Source organism: Bufo bufo, chromosome 2 (genome assembly GCF_905171765.1).
Source record: "Bufo bufo chromosome 2, aBufBuf1.1, whole genome shotgun sequence".
NCBI classification, from domain to species: Eukaryota; Metazoa; Chordata; class Amphibia; order Anura; family Bufonidae; genus Bufo; species Bufo bufo.
Genome location: NC_053390.1, coordinates 768365791 through 768388757, shown reverse-complemented (window position 1 = coordinate 768388757; position 22967 = coordinate 768365791). Strand labels below are relative to the sequence as shown.

The 22967-nt window shown below is 43.7% G+C and overlaps 1 protein-coding gene and 1 long non-coding RNA gene across 2 annotated transcripts in view; one reads left to right on the top strand and one right to left on the bottom strand.

The window, feature by feature from the left end:
- The first annotated feature begins 14547 nt into the window (after positions 1-14547).
- On the top strand, positions 14548-17257 carry LOC120990327. The gene is made up of 2 exons (XR_005776401.1): positions 14548-14864; positions 15795-17257. It is a non-coding gene; the product is annotated as an uncharacterized LOC120990327 (long non-coding RNA).
- A 4094-nt stretch (positions 17258-21351) lies between these two features.
- TAPT1 (transmembrane anterior posterior transformation 1) overlaps positions 21352-22967 on the bottom strand; it is a 62660-nt gene continuing 61044 nt past the window's right edge. Inside the window, exon 14 of the mRNA XM_040419067.1 lies at positions 21352-22669. Within this exon, the coding sequence (XP_040275001.1) occupies positions 22443-22669 (227 nt within the window). The 3' untranslated portion in view covers positions 21352-22442. The remainder of the gene's footprint in view (positions 22670-22967) is intronic.

Sequence of the window (22967 nt, the reverse complement as noted above, 5' to 3'; positions counted from 1 at the left end):
CGGAACCATTCATTCTAATGGGTCCCCCCAAAAAATGGAAGTTACTCCGTCTGCATTTCATTTCTCAAAAAAACAGAACATGTCCTGTTATTGTCCGCATTACAGACAAGGATAGGACTGTTCTATTAGGGGCCAGTTGTTCCATTCTGCAAAAAACACGGAATGCACTGGGACGTCATCTGTATTTTTTGCGGCCGCGTGCATGAGCCCTAATGGAAATAACAAATACTGATGTGAAAAAGACCTTAAAGGGGTTTGTGGCATACCTGCCAGCTCTCCCAGAATATACAGGAGGCTCTCAGTAAAAAGGGGTGACCCCCTAGACGCCTGGGAAGAGCTGACAAATCTGCTGCCCAGCTCATGGAGGACCGCTTTCTCCATGAGTTCTAACTGTATGTGGGGTAGGATGCTGCATCATCAGACACAGCCCTGAAACCGATAAATGCTCTGAAGGGGGCGTGACGTGTTACAAAAAGGGGTGTGATGCATCATGAGAAGGGATGGGACCTTTTCGAGAAGGGATGGGGCTTATGAAAAAGAGCATGCACATTCACTTATAGTATCTGCCTTGCAAACTGAAACAGTTGACAAGTATGGCTTGTGAAATATGCACACTGCACTTAGGATAGGCTATCAATGTGTGACTATTGGGGGACATGGGACCCCCACAGATCAGAAGGGCCTTTAGTGATCACTGCTCTTAAATGTAGCTCAGCTGCAGCACCAGACACAGTACAAGGTATGGTCAAGCTGGTGAGCCTGGAAAGACCTTGAAGGGGCCGAGGCGCTGATTTGTGGGGGTCAAAAACTTACGCTGATGGTCTATTACAAGGATAGGCCAGCAATGTATATTCCTGAAAACCTTATCCCTTTCATGATCAGGAGAGTTTTGGGCTGCATGCTAAGGGTTCATACACACAACCACTCCGTGTTTTGGGGTTCTCAAAACACAGATGCTGTCCATTCCACAGATGCGGAATGGGACATCCATAATAGAACAGCGTATTCTTGTCCGTAAAACGGACAAGAACAGGACATGTTCTATTTATTTTTATTTTTTTGCGGGGCAACTGAATGGAGCAACGGATGAGGACAGCGCACAGAGTGAAGTAAATGGGTACGCAACCAAGCCGCAAAAAATGCGGCTCGGATGCGGACCCAAACAACGTTCGTGTCCATGAGCCCTAATAGTGATATTTTTATTTTATTTTTTCTCAGTCTACCTAAGAATGTTTGATCTCAATTTTTTGGGGGACACGGAGCGGATATCAATACATTTTTGTAGTTCTAATTCGGGGAAAAATGGTCAGACATGGAAAAAAAAATTCTCATATTTTAAAACTCTTTGTTCGATAAATAATATTTAGCCCAAAAATGAATCTTTTCATTCTCCCGAGCATTGCAATTCATCAGTAGATGTGCTAAATTAGGTGAGGTGGGAGTTTCATGTAGCTCCATGTCTCAGTGTGACAGCCATCCTGCTTATAGCACTGCATGCTGTGCCATCTGTTAATTTACAAGGGGAAGGGGTTAAATGGGTTTTAGATAAGTAATGCTTTTCATTATATACCGAAATCTTGTGCATTCAAGACTTCATCAGGACAGAGTTTCCATTCACTGACCGCAAACAGAGAGCCTGGAGATTTTGGCAAATTGAAACAAGAAAAATTTGAAAAGTTGCAGGGCTTTTCATGGTGCAATAGGTATTGGTAACATTTAATTAAAACATTTAAAAGGATATGTAAATTGTACATTGTGCCTCTGATATACTCTTGATAACACCGCAGTAGAAGTTCAGAATGTTCCGCAGGATGATTCTGTTACAATATCAGCGCTATTTTTCCATAGTTCCATTTGATGTAATGATACGTTTGGGCTGTTTCGCCCATAAGTGACCTCTTCTGGTACTGAGCACCATTACAGTGTAATTTACTGGTATAGAGCTACAGCTGTGTTTTATAACCATCTGTAGTTTTCCTGAGAATCACTCACTTAGGAAAGATGCGGGGAGTGCAGGAGCAAAATACTGAACGATGCACCCAACAGACTGCAAACGTCTCAAAGTCATATGGACATTGCTTTCTGGTTCTGTTGGCGACTCTGAATGGAATAAGCATGAAACAGTTCTTAGTGAACTGAACTGCACAAACTTCAGGCTCTTGAAGCAATAAAAGAAAGCTCATTTCCTTAATCCTTTACTCACATTCGACTGTACCTCCAGAGATCCACCTAAAACATCTTATGATATACAACTTAACTCACTGTACAAAAATAATTTGAAATTTAAATTACAAAAATTATTGCTTTATGCTGTTTAATAGCTCACTTGCAGACTGCACGTTCCATTAATTTCAATTCAAGGAGACAAATTACTGCAGTCCTTTACTTCCTCCCTGTTGCTAAATATGTAACTATACCAGATTAATCTACAGTGCCTGGTGTAAGGAGCAGACTTCCTAAAATGCAAATAATCAAAGCAAATTCTTCGGACACAGCCAGGAGAGAATGATAGCAGATTACAGCTTCTAAAGTGCAATAATTGTGTAGCTCTGGGATATTTTATACATTTTAGGCCTCTTTCACACGGGCGTGTGCGCCCCGTTGCCGTATTGCGGATCCGCAATACACGGGTGCCGTTCCGTGGGCATTCTGCATCACGGATCCCGACCCATTCACTTCAATGGGTCCGCAAATCCCGAGATGCGGAACGGAAGCACGAAACAGAACCCTACGGAAGCACTACGAAGTGCTTCCGTGGGGTTTCGTCCCGTACTTCCGTTCTGAAAAAAGATAGGACATGTCCTATCTTTTTGCGGAACAGCCGGATCGCGGACCCATTCAAGTGAATGGGTCCGCGATCCGCTGCCCCACGGACTGCGCTCGTGCATTGCGGGCCGCAGCATGACCACGGGGCATACACGCCCGTGTGAAAGAGGCCTTAGGCTGGGTCTACATGGCGGTGTGTCTTGCTACATAATTTCTGATAATTGTTAGGGTATCTTCACACACAGCAGATCTTGTGGCAGAAAATTTCTTAAACTGGAAATTAGTTCCATTCATCGAAGTCCATGTGCTTCCCATCAAAACAACCCGATTCATATGAATGGAATTGATATCCAGTTACAGAAATTTTCTGAAACAAAATCTGCCACATACTGTATGAAGGCACCATTAATGGAGCTGTGATGTGACAGTCACAGAAAATTCAACACCTTTGTGATATACCCCCATCGTCTCAGATGAGAATACCCCTTTAAGAAGGTCTTGTGGGAAGGCTTATTTTTGGACGTTTGTGATGAGGTGATGTTTTAATTTTTACCATTCTGGGGTACATATGCCTTATTGATATTATGATTTTTGGGAGTTGAAGTGACCAAAAAATGTTTGCTGTAGCATAGTTTTCAAATTTTTTTTTTATTTTAATTATTTTTTTACAGAGTTCACCTGAAGGGGTAGATCATGTAATATTTTTTTTTTTTTAGAGCAGGATGTTACAAACATAGTTTTTTTGCTCAGTTTTACACAACAAAAGCATTTTTGAGAAAAAAAAAAGGTTTGTGTTGCCATTTTATTTTATTTTTTTACATACATCTAATTTACATTCCACTGCCTGTTGTCAGGCAAGATATGTCCCTATAACAGAAACACAGAAGACTGCTTATCTGTTCTGTAATGGGACGTCACAGCAGTACAGTGCAGGCAGACCTTACAGAAGGGAAACACCCCTGCTTCTGAGAGAAATGCATCTAGCTTTGCAGCTAAAACAGGGAATATGGCTGCAAAAGACTTTAGTGAAGCCCAAAAAATCCAGTTCCTTCACGGTTATGATTGTACAAAGAAGCACAGTCAAACTTTTTTTCTTTTCTACTCAGGCACGCTTTAACCCAAGATCAGCGCAAGGCTCCGCTGACATCACCGGTAACCTGATTAGGTAGTTCATCATATCCAGCATTGCCGGATACTGCTGTTCACCGCTGGACCCCACAGGCGATAACAGGCTTTGGACCGTACAAAAACTATTGTATGCAATGGTTTTTGTATGGCCAAAATCAGACACTCATCCCAGAAAGCAGTTGGATCCAATTATAGTCTATGGGGTCCGGCAATGCCGGATCCGGTGAACTCCGGCAGTTCTCTGACGAAACAGCCTGCTGTATTAGGTTACTGGTGATGTGAATGTAGCCTAGGATAAGTAACAAAAGGTATTTGCAAAAAGTTACTCATTTAAACATATAGATTAATTCTATTTTAATTTTTTAATTGATTTTCATGGGTGGACATGTGTAAAACATGTCAAATCTCTTCAGGGTCTAGAGGCGGCCAAATAACTACTTATGTATTTGGAAACATTAAGGCTCTCTGGTATGATATACAGTCGTGGCCAAAAGTTTTGAGAATTACATAAATATTGGAAATTGGAAAAGTTGCTGCTTAAGTATTTATAATAGCAATTTGCATGTACTCCAGAATGTTATGAAGAGTGATCAGATGAATTGCATAGTCCTTCTTTGCCATGAAAATTAACTTAATCCCAAAAAAACCTTTCCACTGCATTTCATTGCTGTCATTAAAGGACCTGCTGAGATCATTTCAGTAATCGTCTTGTTAACTAAGGTGAGAATGTTGACGAGCACAAGGCTGGAGATCATTATGTCAGGCTGATTGGGTTAAAATGGCAGACTTGACATGTTATAAGGAGGGTGATGCTTGAAATCATTGTTCTTACATTGTTAACCATGGTGACCTGCAAAGAAACGCGTGCAGCCATCATTGCGTTGCATAAAAATGGCTTCACAGGCAAGGATATTGTGGCTACTAAGATTGCACCTCAATCAACAATTTATAGGATCATCAAGAACTTCAAGGAAAGAGGTTCAATTCTTGTTAAGAAGGCTTCAGGGCGTCCAAGAAAGTCCAGCAAGCGCCAGGATCGTCTCCTAAAGAGGATTCAGCTGCGGGATCGGAGTGCCACCAGTGCAGAGCTTGCTCAGGAATGGCAGCAGGCAGGTGTGAGCGCATCTGCACGCACAGTGACGAAGACTTTTGGAAGATGGCCTGGTGTCAAGAAGGGCAGCAAAGAAGCCACTTCTCTCCAAAAAATAACATCAGGGACAGATTGATCTTCTGCAGAAAGTATGGTGAATGGACTGCTGAGGACTGGGGCAAAGTCATATTCTCCGATGAAGCCTCTTTCCGATAGTTTGGGGCATCTGGAAAAAGGCTTGTCCGGAGAAGAAAAGGTGAGAGCTACCATCAGTCCTGTGTCATGCCAACAGTAAAGCATCCTGAGACCATTCATGTGTGGGGCTGCTTCTCATCCAAGGGAGTGGGCTCAAAAACACAGCCATGAATAAAGAATGGTACCAAAACACCCTCCAACAGCAACTTCTTCCAACAACAGTTTGGTGAAGAAGAATGCATTTTCCAGCACGATGGAGCACCGTGCCATAAGGCAAAAGTGATAACCAAGTGGCTCGGGGACCAAAACGTTGTCATTTTGGGTCCATGGCCTGGAAACTCCCCAGATCTTAATCCCATTGAGAACTTGTGGTCAATCCTCAAGAGGCGGGTGGACAAACAAAAAACCCACTAATTCTGACAAACTCCAAGAAGTGATTATGAAAGAATGGGTTGCTATCAGTCAGGAATTGGCCCAGAAGTTGATTGAGAGCATGCCCAGTCGAATTGCAGAGGTCCTGAAAAAGAAGGGCCAACACTGCAAATACTGACTCTTTGCATAAATGTCATGTAATTGTCGATAAAAGCCTTTAAAACGTATGAAGTGCGTGTAATTATATTTCACTACATCACAGAAACAACTGAAACAAAGATCTAAAAGCAGTTTAGCAGCAAACTTTGTGAAAACTAATATTTGTGTCATTCTCAAAACCTTTGGCCACGACTGTGCATCAGAAGACAGGATACCAGTAAAGCAAATACCTATCTCCTCTGGTAAATATCTCCGCACTGCAGCTGTTTGAGATTTCCCGTCGGATCACCTCTACTTAGAGATGCAGCGCAAAATGAAACCTGACAGGAAAGTGAATCTCTCCTTGGAACCGTTGCATCAATCAATCATGCACTTAAGATCACTGCAGAGCGATTATTTGTCCTTGAGTCTAAACACGTATTAATATTGTCACGTTAAGGCCTCATGCACACGACCAGGATCCGCAAAATATGGAAGCCGCCCGTGAGCCTTGCTCAATTTTTGGAATGGAACGGGCGGCCCATTGTAGACATTCTTGTCTGCAAAACGGACAAGAATAGGACATGCTATATTTTGTTCGCGGGGCCTCGGGACGGAGCAACGGATGATGACAGCACACGGAGTGCTGTCCGCATCTTTTGCGGCCCCATTGAAGTGAATGGGCTCGCATCTGAGCCGCAGAAACTGCGGACCATAACTAGGGTCGTGTGCATAAGGCCTAAGACTGACGGGCATCTTATACTGATCATTTTATTCACCCGTCGTTACTGGAACTGTAAGATGAGCCATGAGTGAATGTGAAGTCCTCCCAACGTGGAAGTAAACGTATAGCATTCCAAAGTTGAGGCAAAGTTTAGACTAAGGGACCTTGCACACGACCGTATGCCCTCCAAGACATACAGTCCGTGAGTGGGCCATATATCCTGGAGCGGCATTGATCGTGTGCACAGATAAGATCATATGAGTACAGGATAATCGTCCCGCGGGCGGCCTGACGTGCACAGTAACCTATGATGCTATGCGCTCCCCTGCACACGATCAATGCCGCTCCGGGACATACGGTCGGAGGGCATACGGTCGTGTGCAAGGTCCCTGACCGAGGGATCTACTTCAGAGTGCTACAGTTTTCTTACTTGCATGTTAAGGGTTGGCTACCTTACTAAAAGAGGACCTGTCACCACTCCTGACATTTTTTATTCGTTACTAGCAGAAGGACCCGAATTTGCACAGGTATATTTCATCTATTTCATTTAATGTTTGTGTGTGTCATTAAAAGATAGACAGTATCCACTATAACATCTACAGTGACATCTACAGTAGCCTGGCCCTTTAAATCTGACCTACAGCAGTGAAGAAAAAATGGCTGGGTTGTTATGGAAACTTGGTGTAAACCTGTGTGTATGTGGAGACTAAGGGCCTGTGAGCTTCTATTGGCTGATAAGGGTCATGTGACCAGGCTTCTATTGGCTAATGCATTTTTTAGGAATATCTCACACAGGGATGTCATTTTGAACAACTCCCTCTCTGACAGCAGCACTGTGCTGTCTGAGCGTGAGCTGCAGGGAGAAAGTTACCGTCCCTCCCACCCCTGAAGCTGACAGAAGTTGATTTTTACCTTCATTTTTTTCAATTGCTGCCGACTGCGGAGTGGGAGGGGGCGTGGCTTAGTGGGTCCTGGGGGCAGGGTTTTTAAGTCTGTCTTTTGAGGGTGGCCTGAATGGCAACCCTACTTGCCCCCTGAACTGTCACCTCCACAGCACTCCGCTCCCTTAACAGTGTCCACAGTCCCCTGCCCCTTTAAAGCTGACCTGCAGCACTGAAGAACAATGGCTGGGTTGTTATGGAAACCTGCTGTAAAACTGTGTGTATGTGGAGCCAAAGGACCTGCGAGCTTCTATTGGCTCATAAGGGACATGTGACCGTGTATATGGCAGTTGGGATATGAAGAGAAAGACCTGGAGGCTTCTATTGCCTAATGTAGGTCATGTGATATTCCCATGAAATGCAAATATGGCACATCTCGGGAACGGTACATGCTAGAGAGCTGCGACCCCCACAAGATTTCTTTCCAGGTAGCAAGGGATGTGTTGTGTTTTTGAGTGATCGCGGAACATACATATATATATACATACACATATATACAGTACAGACCAAAGGTTTGGACACACCTTCTCATTCAAAGAGTTTTCTTTATTTTCATGACTATGAAAATTGTAAATTCACACTGAAGGCCTCAAAACTATGAATTAACACATGTGGAATTATATACATAACAAACAAGTGTGAAACAACTGAAAATATGTCATATTCTAGGTTCTTCAAAGTAGCCACCTTTTGCTTTGATTACTGCTTTGCACACTCTTGGCATTCTCTTGATGAGCTTCAAGAGGTAGTCCCCTGAAATGGTTTTCACTTCACAGGTGTGCCCTGTCAGGTTTAATAAGTGGGATTTCTTGCCTTATAAATGGGGTTGGGACCATCAGTTGCGTTGAGGAGAAGTCAGGTGGATACACAGCTGATAGTCCTACTGAATAGACTGTTAGCTGCTTTTTTCTTGCCATAATACAAATTCTAAGTAAAGAAAAACGAGTGGCCATCATTACTTTAAGAAATGAAGGTCAGTCAGTCAGCCGAAAAATTGGGAAAACTTTGAAAGTAAGGGCTATTTGACCATGAAGGGGAGAGATGGGGTGCTGCGCCAGATGACCTGGCCTCCACAGTCACCGGACCTGAACCCAATCGAGATGGTTTGGGGTGAGCTGGACCGCAGAGTGAAGGCAAAAGGGCCAACAAGTGCTAAGCATCTCTGGGAACTCCTTCAAGACTGTTGGAAGACCATTTCAGGGGACTACCTCTTGAAGCTCATCAAGAGAATGCCAAGAGTGTGCAAAGCAGTAATCAAAGCAAAAGGTGGCTACTTTGAAGAACCTAGAATATGACATATTTTCAGTTGTTTCACACTTGTTTTTTATGTATATAATTCCACGTGTGTTAATTCATAGTTTTGATGCCTTCATAGTCATGAAAATAAAGAAAACTCTTTGAATGAGAAGGTGTGTCCAAACTTTTGGTCTGGATCAAACTGGATCTGGTACTGAGGAATAATTATTTCCTGTTTATGAAAGATTTTTTTCTGCAGCTACGAGGGACCGCCATGGGGTCGAATGTGGCGCCCACTTACGCCAATGTCTTCATGGCGGCCCTCGAGAAGGACCTTGTCTATGTATCCCACCACTTCAGTTATGTACTGGGGTGGTGGCGGTACATAGACGATGTCTTCCTTATTTGGCATAGTGACTCCACTTCTTTGGAGTCATTTCACACTTTTTTGAACTATTTGGATCCCGACATTGCATTTACTTTGACATACTCTGACACTCATGTGCAATTCCTTGATACTACGGTCACTATGGTTGGTGACAAATTATCCACTGATATCTGCACTAAGCCAACTGATTGCAACACTTTGTTGCATTATAATAGTTGTCAACCTAGGTCCACTATTGATTCATTACCATATAGTCAATTGCTTAGAGTTAAAAGGATAGTACAGGACTCTGAGATACTACCTACACGGTATGCCCAGATGGTGCACAAGTTTAGACAGAGAGGTTATCCCCCTCGGGTGATTGATAAACATTTGAATAAGGTTAGGGATCCACAGCAGATTGTAACTGACACTATACCTAATAAAGTGGTAAGGATTCTGTTCATATCCACATATTCCGAACAAAGTGGGATGGTTGCCAAAATCATTCGCAAACATTGGTCTATATTGAAAATCAATCTGCCCAATATTGCAGCCTTCACTGTACCTCACCTGCTATCTTATAGGCGACCCACCAATTTGCGTGACAAATTGGTTCGGGCTGACATCCCAGTCAAAGGTTTGATACAAACTCACATTGGTTCCCGAAGGAGGGGGTGTTACCCCTGCCTTAATTGTGTGAACTGCTCATTTATGATCAAGGGGGACAGATTTCTTCACCCTGTAACGGGAACCCATTATGACATTCGTCAATTTTTGACATGTGACAGTGCATATGTTGTTTATGTGCTTTCGTGTCCATGTGGTCTCCTATATGTTGGGGAGACCACATGTGACATGAAGACACGTTTAAACAACCATCGTTTTTCAATCAGACGCAAGAGGAAAGACTTGCCAGTTCCAAAACATTTTGTTGAGGCAGGTCATAGGGAGAAGGATCAAAAATGTATGATATTGGATCAGATCAATCCGTCAAGGAGGGGGGGGAGGGGGTGATCGGACATTGGCTCTCAAACAGAGAGAGCTACGTTGGATTCATCGCCTTAATACTCTGAGACCGGTTGGTCTTAACGTAGAGTTTAAATGGAGTGTGATATAGATATGGTTCCTCATCATTCTGCTGGTTTTTTATTTCTCTTGTCCTGGTTGTGTGAATTCAATTGGTGTCATTTATTGTACATCTAATTTTGACAACTGGATTTATAGTTATCCTTTTTCTTTATCTTTTAGATCTTTCCTATCAATGCTTTTGCAGCGGTTTTGACAGATGGCGGATGCGGAATCTTGGGCTTCTTTCTACATGTTGTGGGAGGGAGGGGACTCATGGGGCACAATTATTTTTAGATTAATTATTACTATTGATTACTCTGGCCGCTTGTATAGGGCTTTTGCGAAGTGAGTGGTGGTCCTAATTTACCTGGTTGTAGAGTTTAGGGGAGCTATTGGGTCTGGAGGTGTTTGGGCATGGACGTGTCCTTGACCTCCGTCCCGTTATAGGCCCGTGGTAATGATCATGGAAATGATATAACTACTGGTCTCTCTCTATTTACTCTCAATATGTATGGCATTTATCTTATAGGGCTTTCCCCCTGTGTGTCTTGATACTAAAGGTACTACGATCGCTCCAGACTATAACCTGAATACAGCGACTAGTTGGGTGTTCTTATCCATTTAATTATGTCATTCATATTCTATTGGTCTTTTGACCTTTTTTCTCTCTGTTGTGTCTTCTGTTTCCCCCTCTCCTTGATGTCATGACTGCGTTGTCTCCTTTCTTCTGGCTGGGATTCGCTTTGCCTGCGGCCGGCTGTTGCTGGGGCAACGACGCCAGTATTACTGGCGGTGTTGGCCTTTGTGCGCTTGCCCCTCCCCGCTGGCGTGGCGAGTCCAGGCGCTGCTCTCGGACGGGTCTCACGATGGCTGCGTGAGTCATGTGGATGGTCAGGTGATCAATCACGTGACCCGGGTGGCGTCTCCTGGCTCTGTGTTTGAGTTGCGGTTGCTAGGTTTCTGGACATGCGCAGTCTGACTTGGAGGACGGGGATTTTGGCACCGCTATTCTGTCCCCGCTGAGTGAGTTTTTATCTTTATTAACTATAGCTATTGCTAACACAGGTGATGTAACATTGTTTTAATGAGTACAATTTACACAGTTTATGGTATATGTTTGTACTTAGGCCTCTTTCACACTTGCGTTGTTGGGATCCGGCATGCACTTCCGTTGCCGGAGGTGCCTGCCGGATCCGGAAAAACGCAAGTGTACTGAAAGCATTTGAAGACGGAACCGTCTTCCAAATGCTTTCAGTGTTACTATGGCACCCAGGACGCTATTAAGGTCCTGGTTGCCATAGTAGTAGTGGGGAGCGGTATACTTACAGTCCGTGCGGCTCCCGGGGCGCTCCAGAATGACGTCAGAGCGCCCCATGCGCATGGATGACGTGATCCATGCGATCACGTGATCCATGCGCTTGGGGCGCCCTGACGTCACTCTGGAGCGCCCGGGGAGCCGCACGGACGGTAAGTACACTGCTCCCCCGCTCCCCACTACACTTACCATGGCTGTCAGGACTTTAGCGTCCCGGCAGCCATGGTAACCACTCTGAAAAAGCTAAATGTCGGCTCCGGCAATGCGCCGAAACGACGTTTAGCTTAAGGCCGGATCCGGATCAATGCCTTCCAATGGGCATTAATTCCGGATCCGGCCTTGCGGCAAGTGTTCCGGATTTTTGGCCGGAGCAAAAAGCGCAGCATGCTGCGGTATTTTCTCCGGCCAACAAACGTTCCGTACCGGAACTGAAGACATCCTGATGCATCCTGAACGGATTTCTCTCCATTCAGAATGCATTAGGATAATCCTGATCAGGATTCTTCCGGCATAGAGCCCCGACGACGGAACTCTATGCCGGAAGACAAGAACGCAGGTGTGAAAGAGCCCTAATCATGAGTATTATTGATTTGCACATTGGAACACATCATGTAAATTATATTATTGATACATTGTTCACTATATGAAGATATTGTATGTATTTTTGCACTTGTTTTTATGATTATATTATTTATTAATTGATTATCACTTGATTTGCTGCTATGTATTCTGGGTATATATACCCCTGTGAGACACCATGTTTTATGTTTGATAAAGACTGCATTGAGTGGTTGAAACGTTGCAGAGGGGTTAATAAAGGGTCCATCATTTTTTCACTTGATGTCTGGAGTGCTGCCTCATCTTTTGAACACACACACACTCTGTGTAAAAACAATTCTGGAGCCTCTATATTGTGCCATTCCTTTATTATTTCTACTAGAAGTTCTGAAAACCCATTTAAAGGGACTTTTGACCATAAAGTTTATTTTGCTAGATTCTGATCCTGCAAGAGCACAGGAGGCGGGTGTTCACAGTGAAGTTCTCTCTGCATTGAGCTCACAGCCCCTTCTCCTCTCTCTGAGTGACCACAGGAGGACTACAGGTTGGATGCTATAGCCACCACTCAGTGCAGAGAGCACTTCACAGAGAGCCCCACCTCCTGTGCACTTAAGGACCAGCATCTGGTGAAATAACTTTATATTCACACTAATCCCGATAATAAAAGCTTCACAAAAGGTATAATTGTACTGCTCTTCCCAGCCTCTGCCTAGTGCTGTCAGCATATTAGCATGGTCAAAACTGCTGACAGACTCCCTTTAATCTCTTATATCTGCAGAAACATTTTCATAAGTGTGTCAATGAAATAAGCAGCTTTCTAGTTTGTACTCGTTAGAAGATGATCACATGGCGTCCCACTTTATGGTATCCCAGTAACCAGGAAACCCAGCAAGTGTTCTATTCCCCTGCAGTGCCACCACAGGTGAAATGAAGCATTACATGAAGCCCGCTGGAATCAATTACCATAGTGCTGTGATGGCTAACCTCCGGCACGCCAGCTGTGGTAAAACTACGACAATAGCGGTCCGACGAAGCGCTAGTTCAGCGCGAAACGGCAGTCACAGCCGATCCTCAGTGAAGGGCTCGTTCCGCTCCCCTGCCTGTCTGTTTCCATATATGAAGGAATAAAGCCTGAAATTGTATTAGCAACTTGGTGAGTGCCGCATTGTTTTCCCTCTCTCATCACTGCGCATATTTGTACCTGTTGTCTGTGCACCACAGAAGATTTTGCTTAGATGCTGAATGGTCGGAGTCTTACAGTCTATTGGGGTCGTTCCTGCTCGTCAGTAGTGCCGCTGTTTTCTACTGTGCTCTTCATTTATTTATTCGTAAAACTACGACTTCCAAGATGTTCACTTGCTTAGCTGTTCTAACTCCATAGAAATTAATGGAGCATGCTGGGAGTCGTAGTTTTACCACAGCTGGAGTGCAGGAGGTTAGCCATAGAGCTTCATGTAATGCACGCCAGGTCCTCCAGAGACACAGATTTTCTTTACAGCTGTTTGATGGAAGTCCCAAATGAAGGACCCCCCCCCCCCCCCCCCCCCTACGCCCTTGTAAAAAGCTCATCCTGGTGAAGTTTCCTCTGTAGCAGCTTACTTTAGGTTTAGTGCTCCTATTCACAAGAATATCAAGCGCTACTGTTTGCAGGTAAGGCTACTTCCACACTGGTGTTTCTGGGTCCGCCTGTGAGATCCGTTTCAAGGCTCTCACAAGCGGCCCCAAACGGATCAGTTCAGCCCCAGTGCATTCTGAATGGATAAGGATCCGCTCAGAATGCATCAGTTTGCCCCTGTTCAGCCTCCGTTCCGCTCTGGAGGCGGACACCAAAACACTGCTTGCAGCGTTTTGATGTCCACCTGACGATGCGGAGCCAAAACGGATCAGTCCTGACTTAGGCTACTTTCACACTACTGTTCAGAGCGGGTCCGTCTGATGTCTGCTCAGATGGATCCGCTCCTATAATGCAGAATGCAGACGTTTGGATCCGTTCAGAACGGATCCGTCTGCATTATAGTTTAAAAAAAATTCTAAGTGTGAAAGTTGTTCAGACGGATCCGTCCAGACTTTACATTGAAAGTCAATGGGGGACGGATCCGTTTGAAGATTGAGCCATATTGTGTCATCTTCAAACGGATCCGTCCCCATTGACTTACATTGTAAGTCTGGACGGATCCGCTTGCCTCCGCACGGCCAGGCTGCAAGCAGCGTTCAGGTGTCCGCCTGCTGAGCGGAGCGGAGGCTGAAGGCTGCCAGACTGATGCATTCTCAGTGGATCCACGTCCACTCAGAATGCATTAGGGCTGGACGGATCCGTTCGGGGCCGCTTGTGAGAGCCTTCAAACGGAGCTCCGAACGCTAGTGTGAAAGTAGCCTTACAATTTAAGTCAATGGGGACGGATCCGTTTTCACTGACACAATATGGTGCAATTGAAAACGGATCCGCCTCCCATTGACTTTCAATGCAAGTCAAAACGGATCTGACTGCATTATCGGGAACATGGTAATGCATGTTCATGGTAATGCAAACGTATCCGTTCTGAATGGATACAATCGTTTGCATTATAGGTGCGGATCCGCACCTAACAGGATCCTTTTGAAACTAATTCAACCAAATGAAAAAACGACAGTTCTCACAGAGCTTATAAAAGATTACAAAATTTATTTTGCAGAGTTTTACAAGGTGCACTTATAAAACTTATACACAGTATGATTTCCAACAGAAGAAAAAACTCATTTCCTTTCATTCATAAATAAGCAGATAACCAGAAGATCATATCTCAGAGCGCTGTACAATTCATGGTTTGGGGGGGATTAGGGAAGCAAAATTTATCTGCACATTCTGATTTTCTTCGCAAAAAATCATATCTTCCTTTTGACATTTTAGCTCTTTATTAATCACACAAAATCCTGCCTTTCCCCCATCATATGGGATTCGCGACTGATAAGTGTGCGTCTACAGGGTGGGCCATTTATATGGATACACCTTAATAAAATGGGAATGGTTGGTGATATTAACTTCCTGTTTGTGGCACATTAGTATATGTGAGGGGGGAAACTTTTCAAGATGGGTGGTGACCATGGCGGCCATTTTGAAGTCTGCCATTTTGAATCCAACTTTTGTTTTTTCAATAGGAAGAGGGTCCTTTGACACATCAAACTTATTGGGAATTTCACAAGAAAAACAATGGTGTGCTTGGTTTTAACGTAACTTTATTCTTTCATGAGTTATTTACAAGTTTCTGACCACTTACAAAATGTGTTCAATGTGCTGCCCATTGTGTTGGATTGTCAATGCAACCCTCTTCTCCCACTCTTCACACACTGATAGCAACACCGCAGGAGAAATGCTAGCACAGGCTTCCAGTATCCGTAGTTTCAGGTGCTGCACATCTCGTATCATCTGAAGGCAATTGTCTATGCTGTGAAGATACGAGATGTGCAGCACCTGAAACTACGGATACTGGAGGCCTGTGCTAGCATTTCTCCTGCGGTGTTGCTATCAGTGTGTGAAGAGTGGGAGAAGAGGGTTGCATTGACAATCCAACACAATGGGCAGCACATTGAACACATTTTGTAAGTGGTCAGAAACTTGTAAATAACTCATGAAAGAATAAAGTTACGTTAAAACCAAGCACACCATTGTTTTTCTTGTGAAATTCCCAATAAGTTTGATGTGTCAAAGGACCCTCTTCCTATTGAAAAAACAAAAGTTGGATACAAAAGTTGGATTCAAAATGGCAGACTTCAAAATGGCCGCCATGGTCACTACCCATCTTGAAAAGTTTCCCCCCTCACATATACTAATGTGCCACAAACAGGAAGTTAATATCACCAACCATTCCCATTTTATTAAGGTGTATCCATATAAATGGCCCACCCTGTATATTAAGCAGGGTATGAATTATGCAGCACGCATAACATTCTCTATAAGAACACTACTTCTACAACTCAAGGCCAACACTTGATGGGGCGAGAACGCCTCAACTGAAGCACTAAAAAGTCTTTGAAAAAGTCCATCACCCAATAGCAAATGATCAATATTCGTTACTTCCACCACATGCTAATCTGTCCATACAAAAGTGGACGAATCAAGAAAAGCGAGAGATTATACTGAAAGGAGGACCGCCAGTGACTGGCCCGGTCATCACCACCATTTTGTTACTGGGTCCCTATGACAACACTTCCAACCCTTTGCTCTAGCTCCGTTCCTGTGGGTTCAAATCAACATAAAATACTAGAAAAGTGTCAGTGTGGACAATGACGTGGAAGTTGATGAAGATCCCACACACTATCTATATAGCAATTCAATAACACCTGCTAGAACATAAAAATAGTGATAAGCAAGAAAGGCTGAGAAACTGTCCCTGTGATACGCTCTTTTCCCTAGAAAAGAGTGCCACTCTTGCCCGTGGGGTTGACCCTTTTGTTTTTACTAAAGGTTGCCGAGCCAAACAATTCATGGGCAGGAGTGTCGCTGCTTCTAGAAGACAACTCCCTAATAAAAGGGCACTAAAGTGATATTCTCCACAGGTACGGTTATCTGAAATATATTTTAGATACTTATTTCAGATGACCATTTAATTCCCAGGAACTTCAAGTACTATTGTCCCGTAAAGGAGTGAATAGTGACCCTTTTATTCGTTGCAGCAAAGTGACTTCAACTGTTCTATAGGGGTAAAAAATGGCAGGTGACAAGGTCAGTGTTTCTGCAACTGTCACAAGGTCATATTTCCATAGGGGGCAAACAGGGTTGGGCTGGGGTTCCTTGGGCCGACCAAAGAAAAAATTATTCTCGTGGCTCAACCCCCATATCATCAATAAAGTCCAAAAGACAATTAACTGGCTCCAAAAGGCAGCACCAAATGTTTTTTTTCCTAGGCCCACTATGGTACAAGAGCCTGGGCCAACTGGAGGATCCTCTAGTACGGGGCCAGTCCGATGCTGGGGACAGTAATTTTACCTTGTCCTCCCCAGCCTTCCACTGTAGTATGGGGACAGTATAAATCTACTTAGACATACATGGCAATGTGGCCTAGCCCAAGTGGTAGATGACCCAATCACAAGTGATAATACTCATCAGCAGAAGGCCTGGACACGTGCTGTATGCAAAAGAAGAAACATTAAAAGGTTTTCATGTTCCTTCCAGAAAACATTTCCTGTGTGTGTAGTCATCTACATTAGGGACAGTAACAAAGGCTCAACTAACCTAAGAAAAATCAATCCCATTCCAATTTTCAGCTGCTCACAAATGTAAATGAATCAGAAACCGATGCATGGGTTTACACTTTTTATAATCAGTCCAAAATTCTGCACAAATCAATTATTTGATACATCTTTATTGAGGTCAGACCTCTCTTTTTATTCAGAGCCCAAATTCACTGCAAGTCAGATAAAAAAAGCTAAAATAATTCTGTTTCCTGCAGCCACCACAAGAGGGAGCTCAGGGCATACTGAGTTTATATAGAGTTTAATGTGTAAGCAGTATGCAGACAGCTCCTAAGCTCCCCCTAGTGGCACATGCACAGTTACTTCTCCACTGGGACCTGATGAGGGTACTAAGCTCTTGGATGTCTTCCACCAATGTGTCTTATCACATGTCTAGTTTTAGATGGGGTTACCCAAAATACGTTGAGGGTTTTTAATTTTCTGACGTTCTCTCAAATGAACACTGATGATCACTGCTACTTCTACTATGCTGTATACATTCAGTGCATTTATACAGGAGGTATGTGTACATAGAGCTCTATGTAATCCTAGTTGTATACTGAACATGTACAGAGCATATACAGTGCAGTCTGGGCAGCCACGAGATCTCCTTTAGAGACTGGATGACTTCTAAACCAACATTACAATTTATTTACGTGCCTAGGTTATATTTCAATAGCCTTTATGTATAGTGTAAAAAATGGAAATGCCATTAAGTACTGCAAAATCACAGCCTTGTATTATTGCTGAGAACTAGGAACAGCCTAAGGGTATGCTCACACATACCAAATCTTATGCACATGGAGATGGACCTGTGGTGCAGATTTGAAATCCACATGACAATTTATGCTGCAGATTTTACCTTTTGCAATGCATAGGGCGAAATCTGCAGCAACATCCACCTGTAAGGCTGCGTTCACACGAGCGTGTCCGGATTAGTTCCGGATGCGTCCCGGTGTGTTGCGGCAAACCCGCGCGAGTAGGAATGCAATTGCAGTCAGTTTTGACTGCGATTGCGTTCCGATGTTTCTAGTTTTTATTGTGCGGCTGCAATGTGTTTTGCACGCGCGTGATAAAAAACCGACTGTGGTACCCAGACCCGAACTTCTTCACTGAAGTTCAGGTTTGGATTCGGTGTTGTGTAGATGTTATAATTTTCCCTTATAACATGGTTATAAGGGAAAATAATAGCATTCTGAATACAGAATGCATAGTAGGTGATCAATTGAGGGTTAAAAAATAAAAAAAATTAACTCACCTTGTCCTCTTGTTCGCGTAGTTCTCCCGGTCATTAGTTCTTTAAAAAGATGAACTATGGGCTAAAGGACCTTTGGTGACGTCAGATCACATGCTCCAATCACATGGTCCATCACCGCGGTGATGGACCATGTGATCTGACGTCACCAAAGGTCCTTTAGCCCATAGTTCATCTTTTTAAAGAACTAAAGACCGGGAGAACTACGCGAACAAGAGGACAAGGTGAGTTAATTTTTTTTATTTTTTAACCCTCAATTGATCACCTACTATGCATTCTGTATTCAGAATGCTATTATTTTCCCTTATAACCATGTTATAAAGGGAAAATAATACAGTGAATAGACTGTCACCTAGCAACCGTGCGTGAAAAATCGCACAGCATCCGCACTTGCTTGCGGATGCTTGCGATTTTCACGCAACCCCATTCACTTCTATGGGGCCTGCGTTGCGTGAAAAACGCAGAATATAGAGCATGCTGCGATTTTCACGCAACGCATAAGTGATGCGTGAAAATAATCGCTCATCTGAACAGCCCCATTGAAATGAATGGGTCCAGATTCAGTGCGGGTGCAATGCGTTCACCTACCGCATTGCACCCGCGCGGAAATCTCGCCCGTGTGAACGCAGCCTAACTCATGCAGATTTTGCTGAGGATTCGCTGCAAATTCCATGACAAATCCTTCTGCTTAAAGGGGTTTTCCACTGAAGATTCATACTTATCTGCTCCAGGGCTGGTCCTCCTCTGTCTCCACCATCCGGTGGTGCATGGTCCCATTCATTGCCCCAGCTAATGACTGGCCAAGTCACTGGCTGGAGGGGAGGATGTGACCACGCACCACTGGACGTAAACAGTACAGGGGACTGGAAGATGGAGGTGGCATGGAACAGGCAGGCTGTGGGCATGGGCAATTGCTTATAAACCATTATAGCTGGAAAACCCCTTTAAGTTACATCTGCACCTTTTAACTGCCCCCCCTCTGAGATATTTGGTAGGTGTACATGCATTTGCAAACTATATAATGCATTGGGTAATAACCTAGTAAATAGGGCTGGATGCTGTGATCTTGTATGGTTTCATGTGATCAGTTTGTACAGTGTGTAACCCTGAACCTCAGGCTCCAATGCTGGACACACAGCCAGTGGTCCTTTAGGAGCCTTAAAGGGGGCCATCAAAGATTAGCGTGGAAAAAAGAACACAATTTTTCCTATTCTTGACAACTCCTTTAAAAGTGTACCTGTCGCTTCCGTTATATACTTCACTGCCCGTTATATGATCAAACAGTACATTCTTCTGAAGGAACAATGGGATCATTACAGGAGAAGTTATGGCACATACAGATGAGCGATGGTCTTTATAAGTGCGAGGTATCCACTGTGTTATAAACCTACCAAGGGTTCACACTGAATCCAAAACCATGCACTCATATATATAAGAATGCACTGGTGATATGAGGAATTGGGATGGGGGGGTGGGGGGATCTCCACTCATTTGGAGAATATATAAAAACACAGACAAAAACATTACAGAGGTTGTCCCACGAAAAATATTCTACAGTTTTTCAAACCAGCACCTGGATCTGAATACATTTGTAATTGCATGTAATTAAAAATTTTGTATAGCCACTGAGTTAATCAATAAAATGTATCCGCATAGCGCCACCTGCTGTTAGTTTGTTTCTTATTTCTTTGTCCTGCTCACTGAGATGGCCGCACATGCTCAGTTTCATCCTTCAACTGCCTCCTGAGCTGTGATAGGGAGAGTTGAGACACGCCTCCTGAGCTGTGATAGGGAGAGCTGAGACACACCTCCTGAGCTGTGATAGGGAGAGTTGAGACACGCCTCCTGAGCTGTGATAGGGAGAGCTGAGACACGCCTCCTGAGCTGTGATAGGGAGAGCTGAGACACGCCACCTGAGCTGTGATAGGGAGAGCTGAGACACCTCCCTTGAGCTGTCAGCTTGATATAAATCTAGCAGAGCAATGACTGGGGAGATCTCTGGATCCATGTGAGGTGCAGGGCTGGTTCTAGCTTTGTTAGAAAGAAATGTACTATATAGTGTCTGATTTTTATTTTTGACATTAGTCTTGGGATAACCATACGCATTTACAGTTGGCAGAGGGCCACACCTCAGAGGGCCTGCCATGAAGAGGCACATGACTATATGTACATTTGGTTATTTGTTACACTGCTCGGGATTGAGGCACAGTGAGTGACCACCACCTACAGTCCATATCTGGGAATATGCAGTCAAGCCAGAGTACCAAGTTATGTAGAATCTCACCAGCCATGACCGATCCTCTTCATGGTGGGCTTGTGGACATGTGGCATGTCGTACATGCAGATTTGGATGCAGGTTGCAGCAAATCCGTAAGTATAACATGAAAATTTTGGGGCTTATTTGTCCAAAGCATAAAATTACACCGAACCTTAAAGGGAAGGTCCACCATTGCAAACAGCTTCTTATCGGTTCAGCGCATCTAACAAATTCACCACGTTTTAGTATCTACAAATCCTACGCAGATCTATGCGTCGTCACATTAACAGACCACAAACAATTGCTGTGTAGTCCGATCCTGCAGTCACACTACGGTCCATCTGTCCTCTCCTTCGGAAGATTATTGTAAAGCAGGAGACCTATGGAGCGTAGTGTGACTGCAGGATCAGACTACACAGAGTTGGTTTGTAGTCTGTTACCATGGAGACACACCGGTCTGCATAAAGGCAACAAAATCATCGGAGAACTGCTTCATTTTTAAATGCACTGGAATAAAAAAAAAAATGTGGAAAGTGGACCTTTGAAGCCACCTCAAAGTGGACACACATGCTCAGTCTTGCTTCTTCGCTTATGCGGAGGATGGCCCTCGTTTGTTGAGGTGGCTTAATCTAAAGCAGCTTCTCTGCTTCAGAAAGGAGATGCTGAGCAGAAGGTGCAATTCTAACATTATTCTTGGAATATCTGAGTGTAAATATTTATTTTTTTCATAATTATGGGCTGGATACAACCATGTACAATATTCGTTGTGGGACAACCCCTTTAAAGTAACCCTGTCATCTGCAGCCATTTTGTATACAGGATCCATACACATAGAAATCACAGAGGCAGTGCTAGTGATGAAAAATATGGCTCCTCAGAACTTCAACTTGCAAATGGCCCCAACACATGTGCTGGTGACATGACTTATTAACCCCTCATTGCCTGCACATTCAGCCTACTGAGCCCTGCGGTTTGACTTCACAGACGACACCAACATCCTCGATGGGTGAACATTTTGCAGTCAACGTTTAGATTCACAATATAACATACATAGTTTTCCCATGATGATTTTTTTTTTCTTTTTTGCAGTTCAGATGGTCAATAAAAGGTTCTTTGCATGCAGCACTGTACATCACAGCCATAGCAAAAAGGGCAACTTACCTGGTGTATTAAAATTATATTAAAAAAATAAAAAGGAAGAGCGACGTGACTACATCCCATGTCAGACACAAACCTGGTCTGTTCCCATCACATCTTGCCCACACCCCTTTAGGCTGTCTATGAGAGATGCATCTCCAAGGGTGAGATTTGTTGGTTTAATAGTACCTGTTAAAATACATTATTCTGCTTTAATTCTGGAAAATAACTATCTATTTATAGCTATGTACAAAAAAAGAAAAAGGCTTCTATGTGAAGGCTTCTAAAATCCAAACATAATCTACATACATGTGAGCAGGTCGGAGGGCTCCAAGTAACCTTATGACACAGGGGTGAAGGAATTTGTTTCCACCCTGAAAAATTTAAGGCATTTGATCTTGGCCTAGTGAACTAACCTGTATGACGATAAGTGGCAATGAGGGAGGAGAATTTTGTCTCAAGACTGTCCAATGTTTTCTAAACTAAAAAATCCAGGATCATGTACAGAGCTCAGCTTTTGCCAAGCAGAGTCCTTCCAATTTCTAGTCCATAGGAACGCTATATCACCTCCATGAGCCTGCGCCAGAGCAGGTTTCCAGTGAAAGGGGAATAGACTTTACCTGTGGAAATAACTTAAAGAAAAATAAATATTTAAGTGCGAGTTCTTCTCTTCCAGACGTCGGACTAGTCAATTCTGTTCCCGCAGATAGTGAAGCGGTCAATGTCCAGCAGATCCTTGTTAGATGACCGGTGTTTGAGCTCTGGGTTGGCCTGTGTAATGTCCTTCTCCTCTCCGTCTGGGGTGGTCAGGAACTGGTCGGAGCTGCTTTCAACAAGAAGTGGAGCGGTGGAATTCTGGCGGGCAGGCTGGCTGGTGACTGAATCGCTAAAATGGTCATCTGTAGGAGTTCCTGGTATTAAAGACAGCGTGGTTAGCTTTCATACGGAGTAAGGCCTAATGCACTAGGCTGGATCATGGCTCTATATTGCTATGTACACCTTTAGGGGCAATTATTGCATTGTACAGATTTTGAGCTAAACATTTTATTTATTTATTAATTAGTCTTTACAGAAAAAAGGACACCATATTTTTTTAAATAAAGAGCCGACATACTCTAGTAGCACCCTAGTAGATTTTCTATCTTTTCCGTCAGACCAGGAGCTGACGGACTCCTTATCTCTGATTACCTAAACACCAGTTCTAACCTT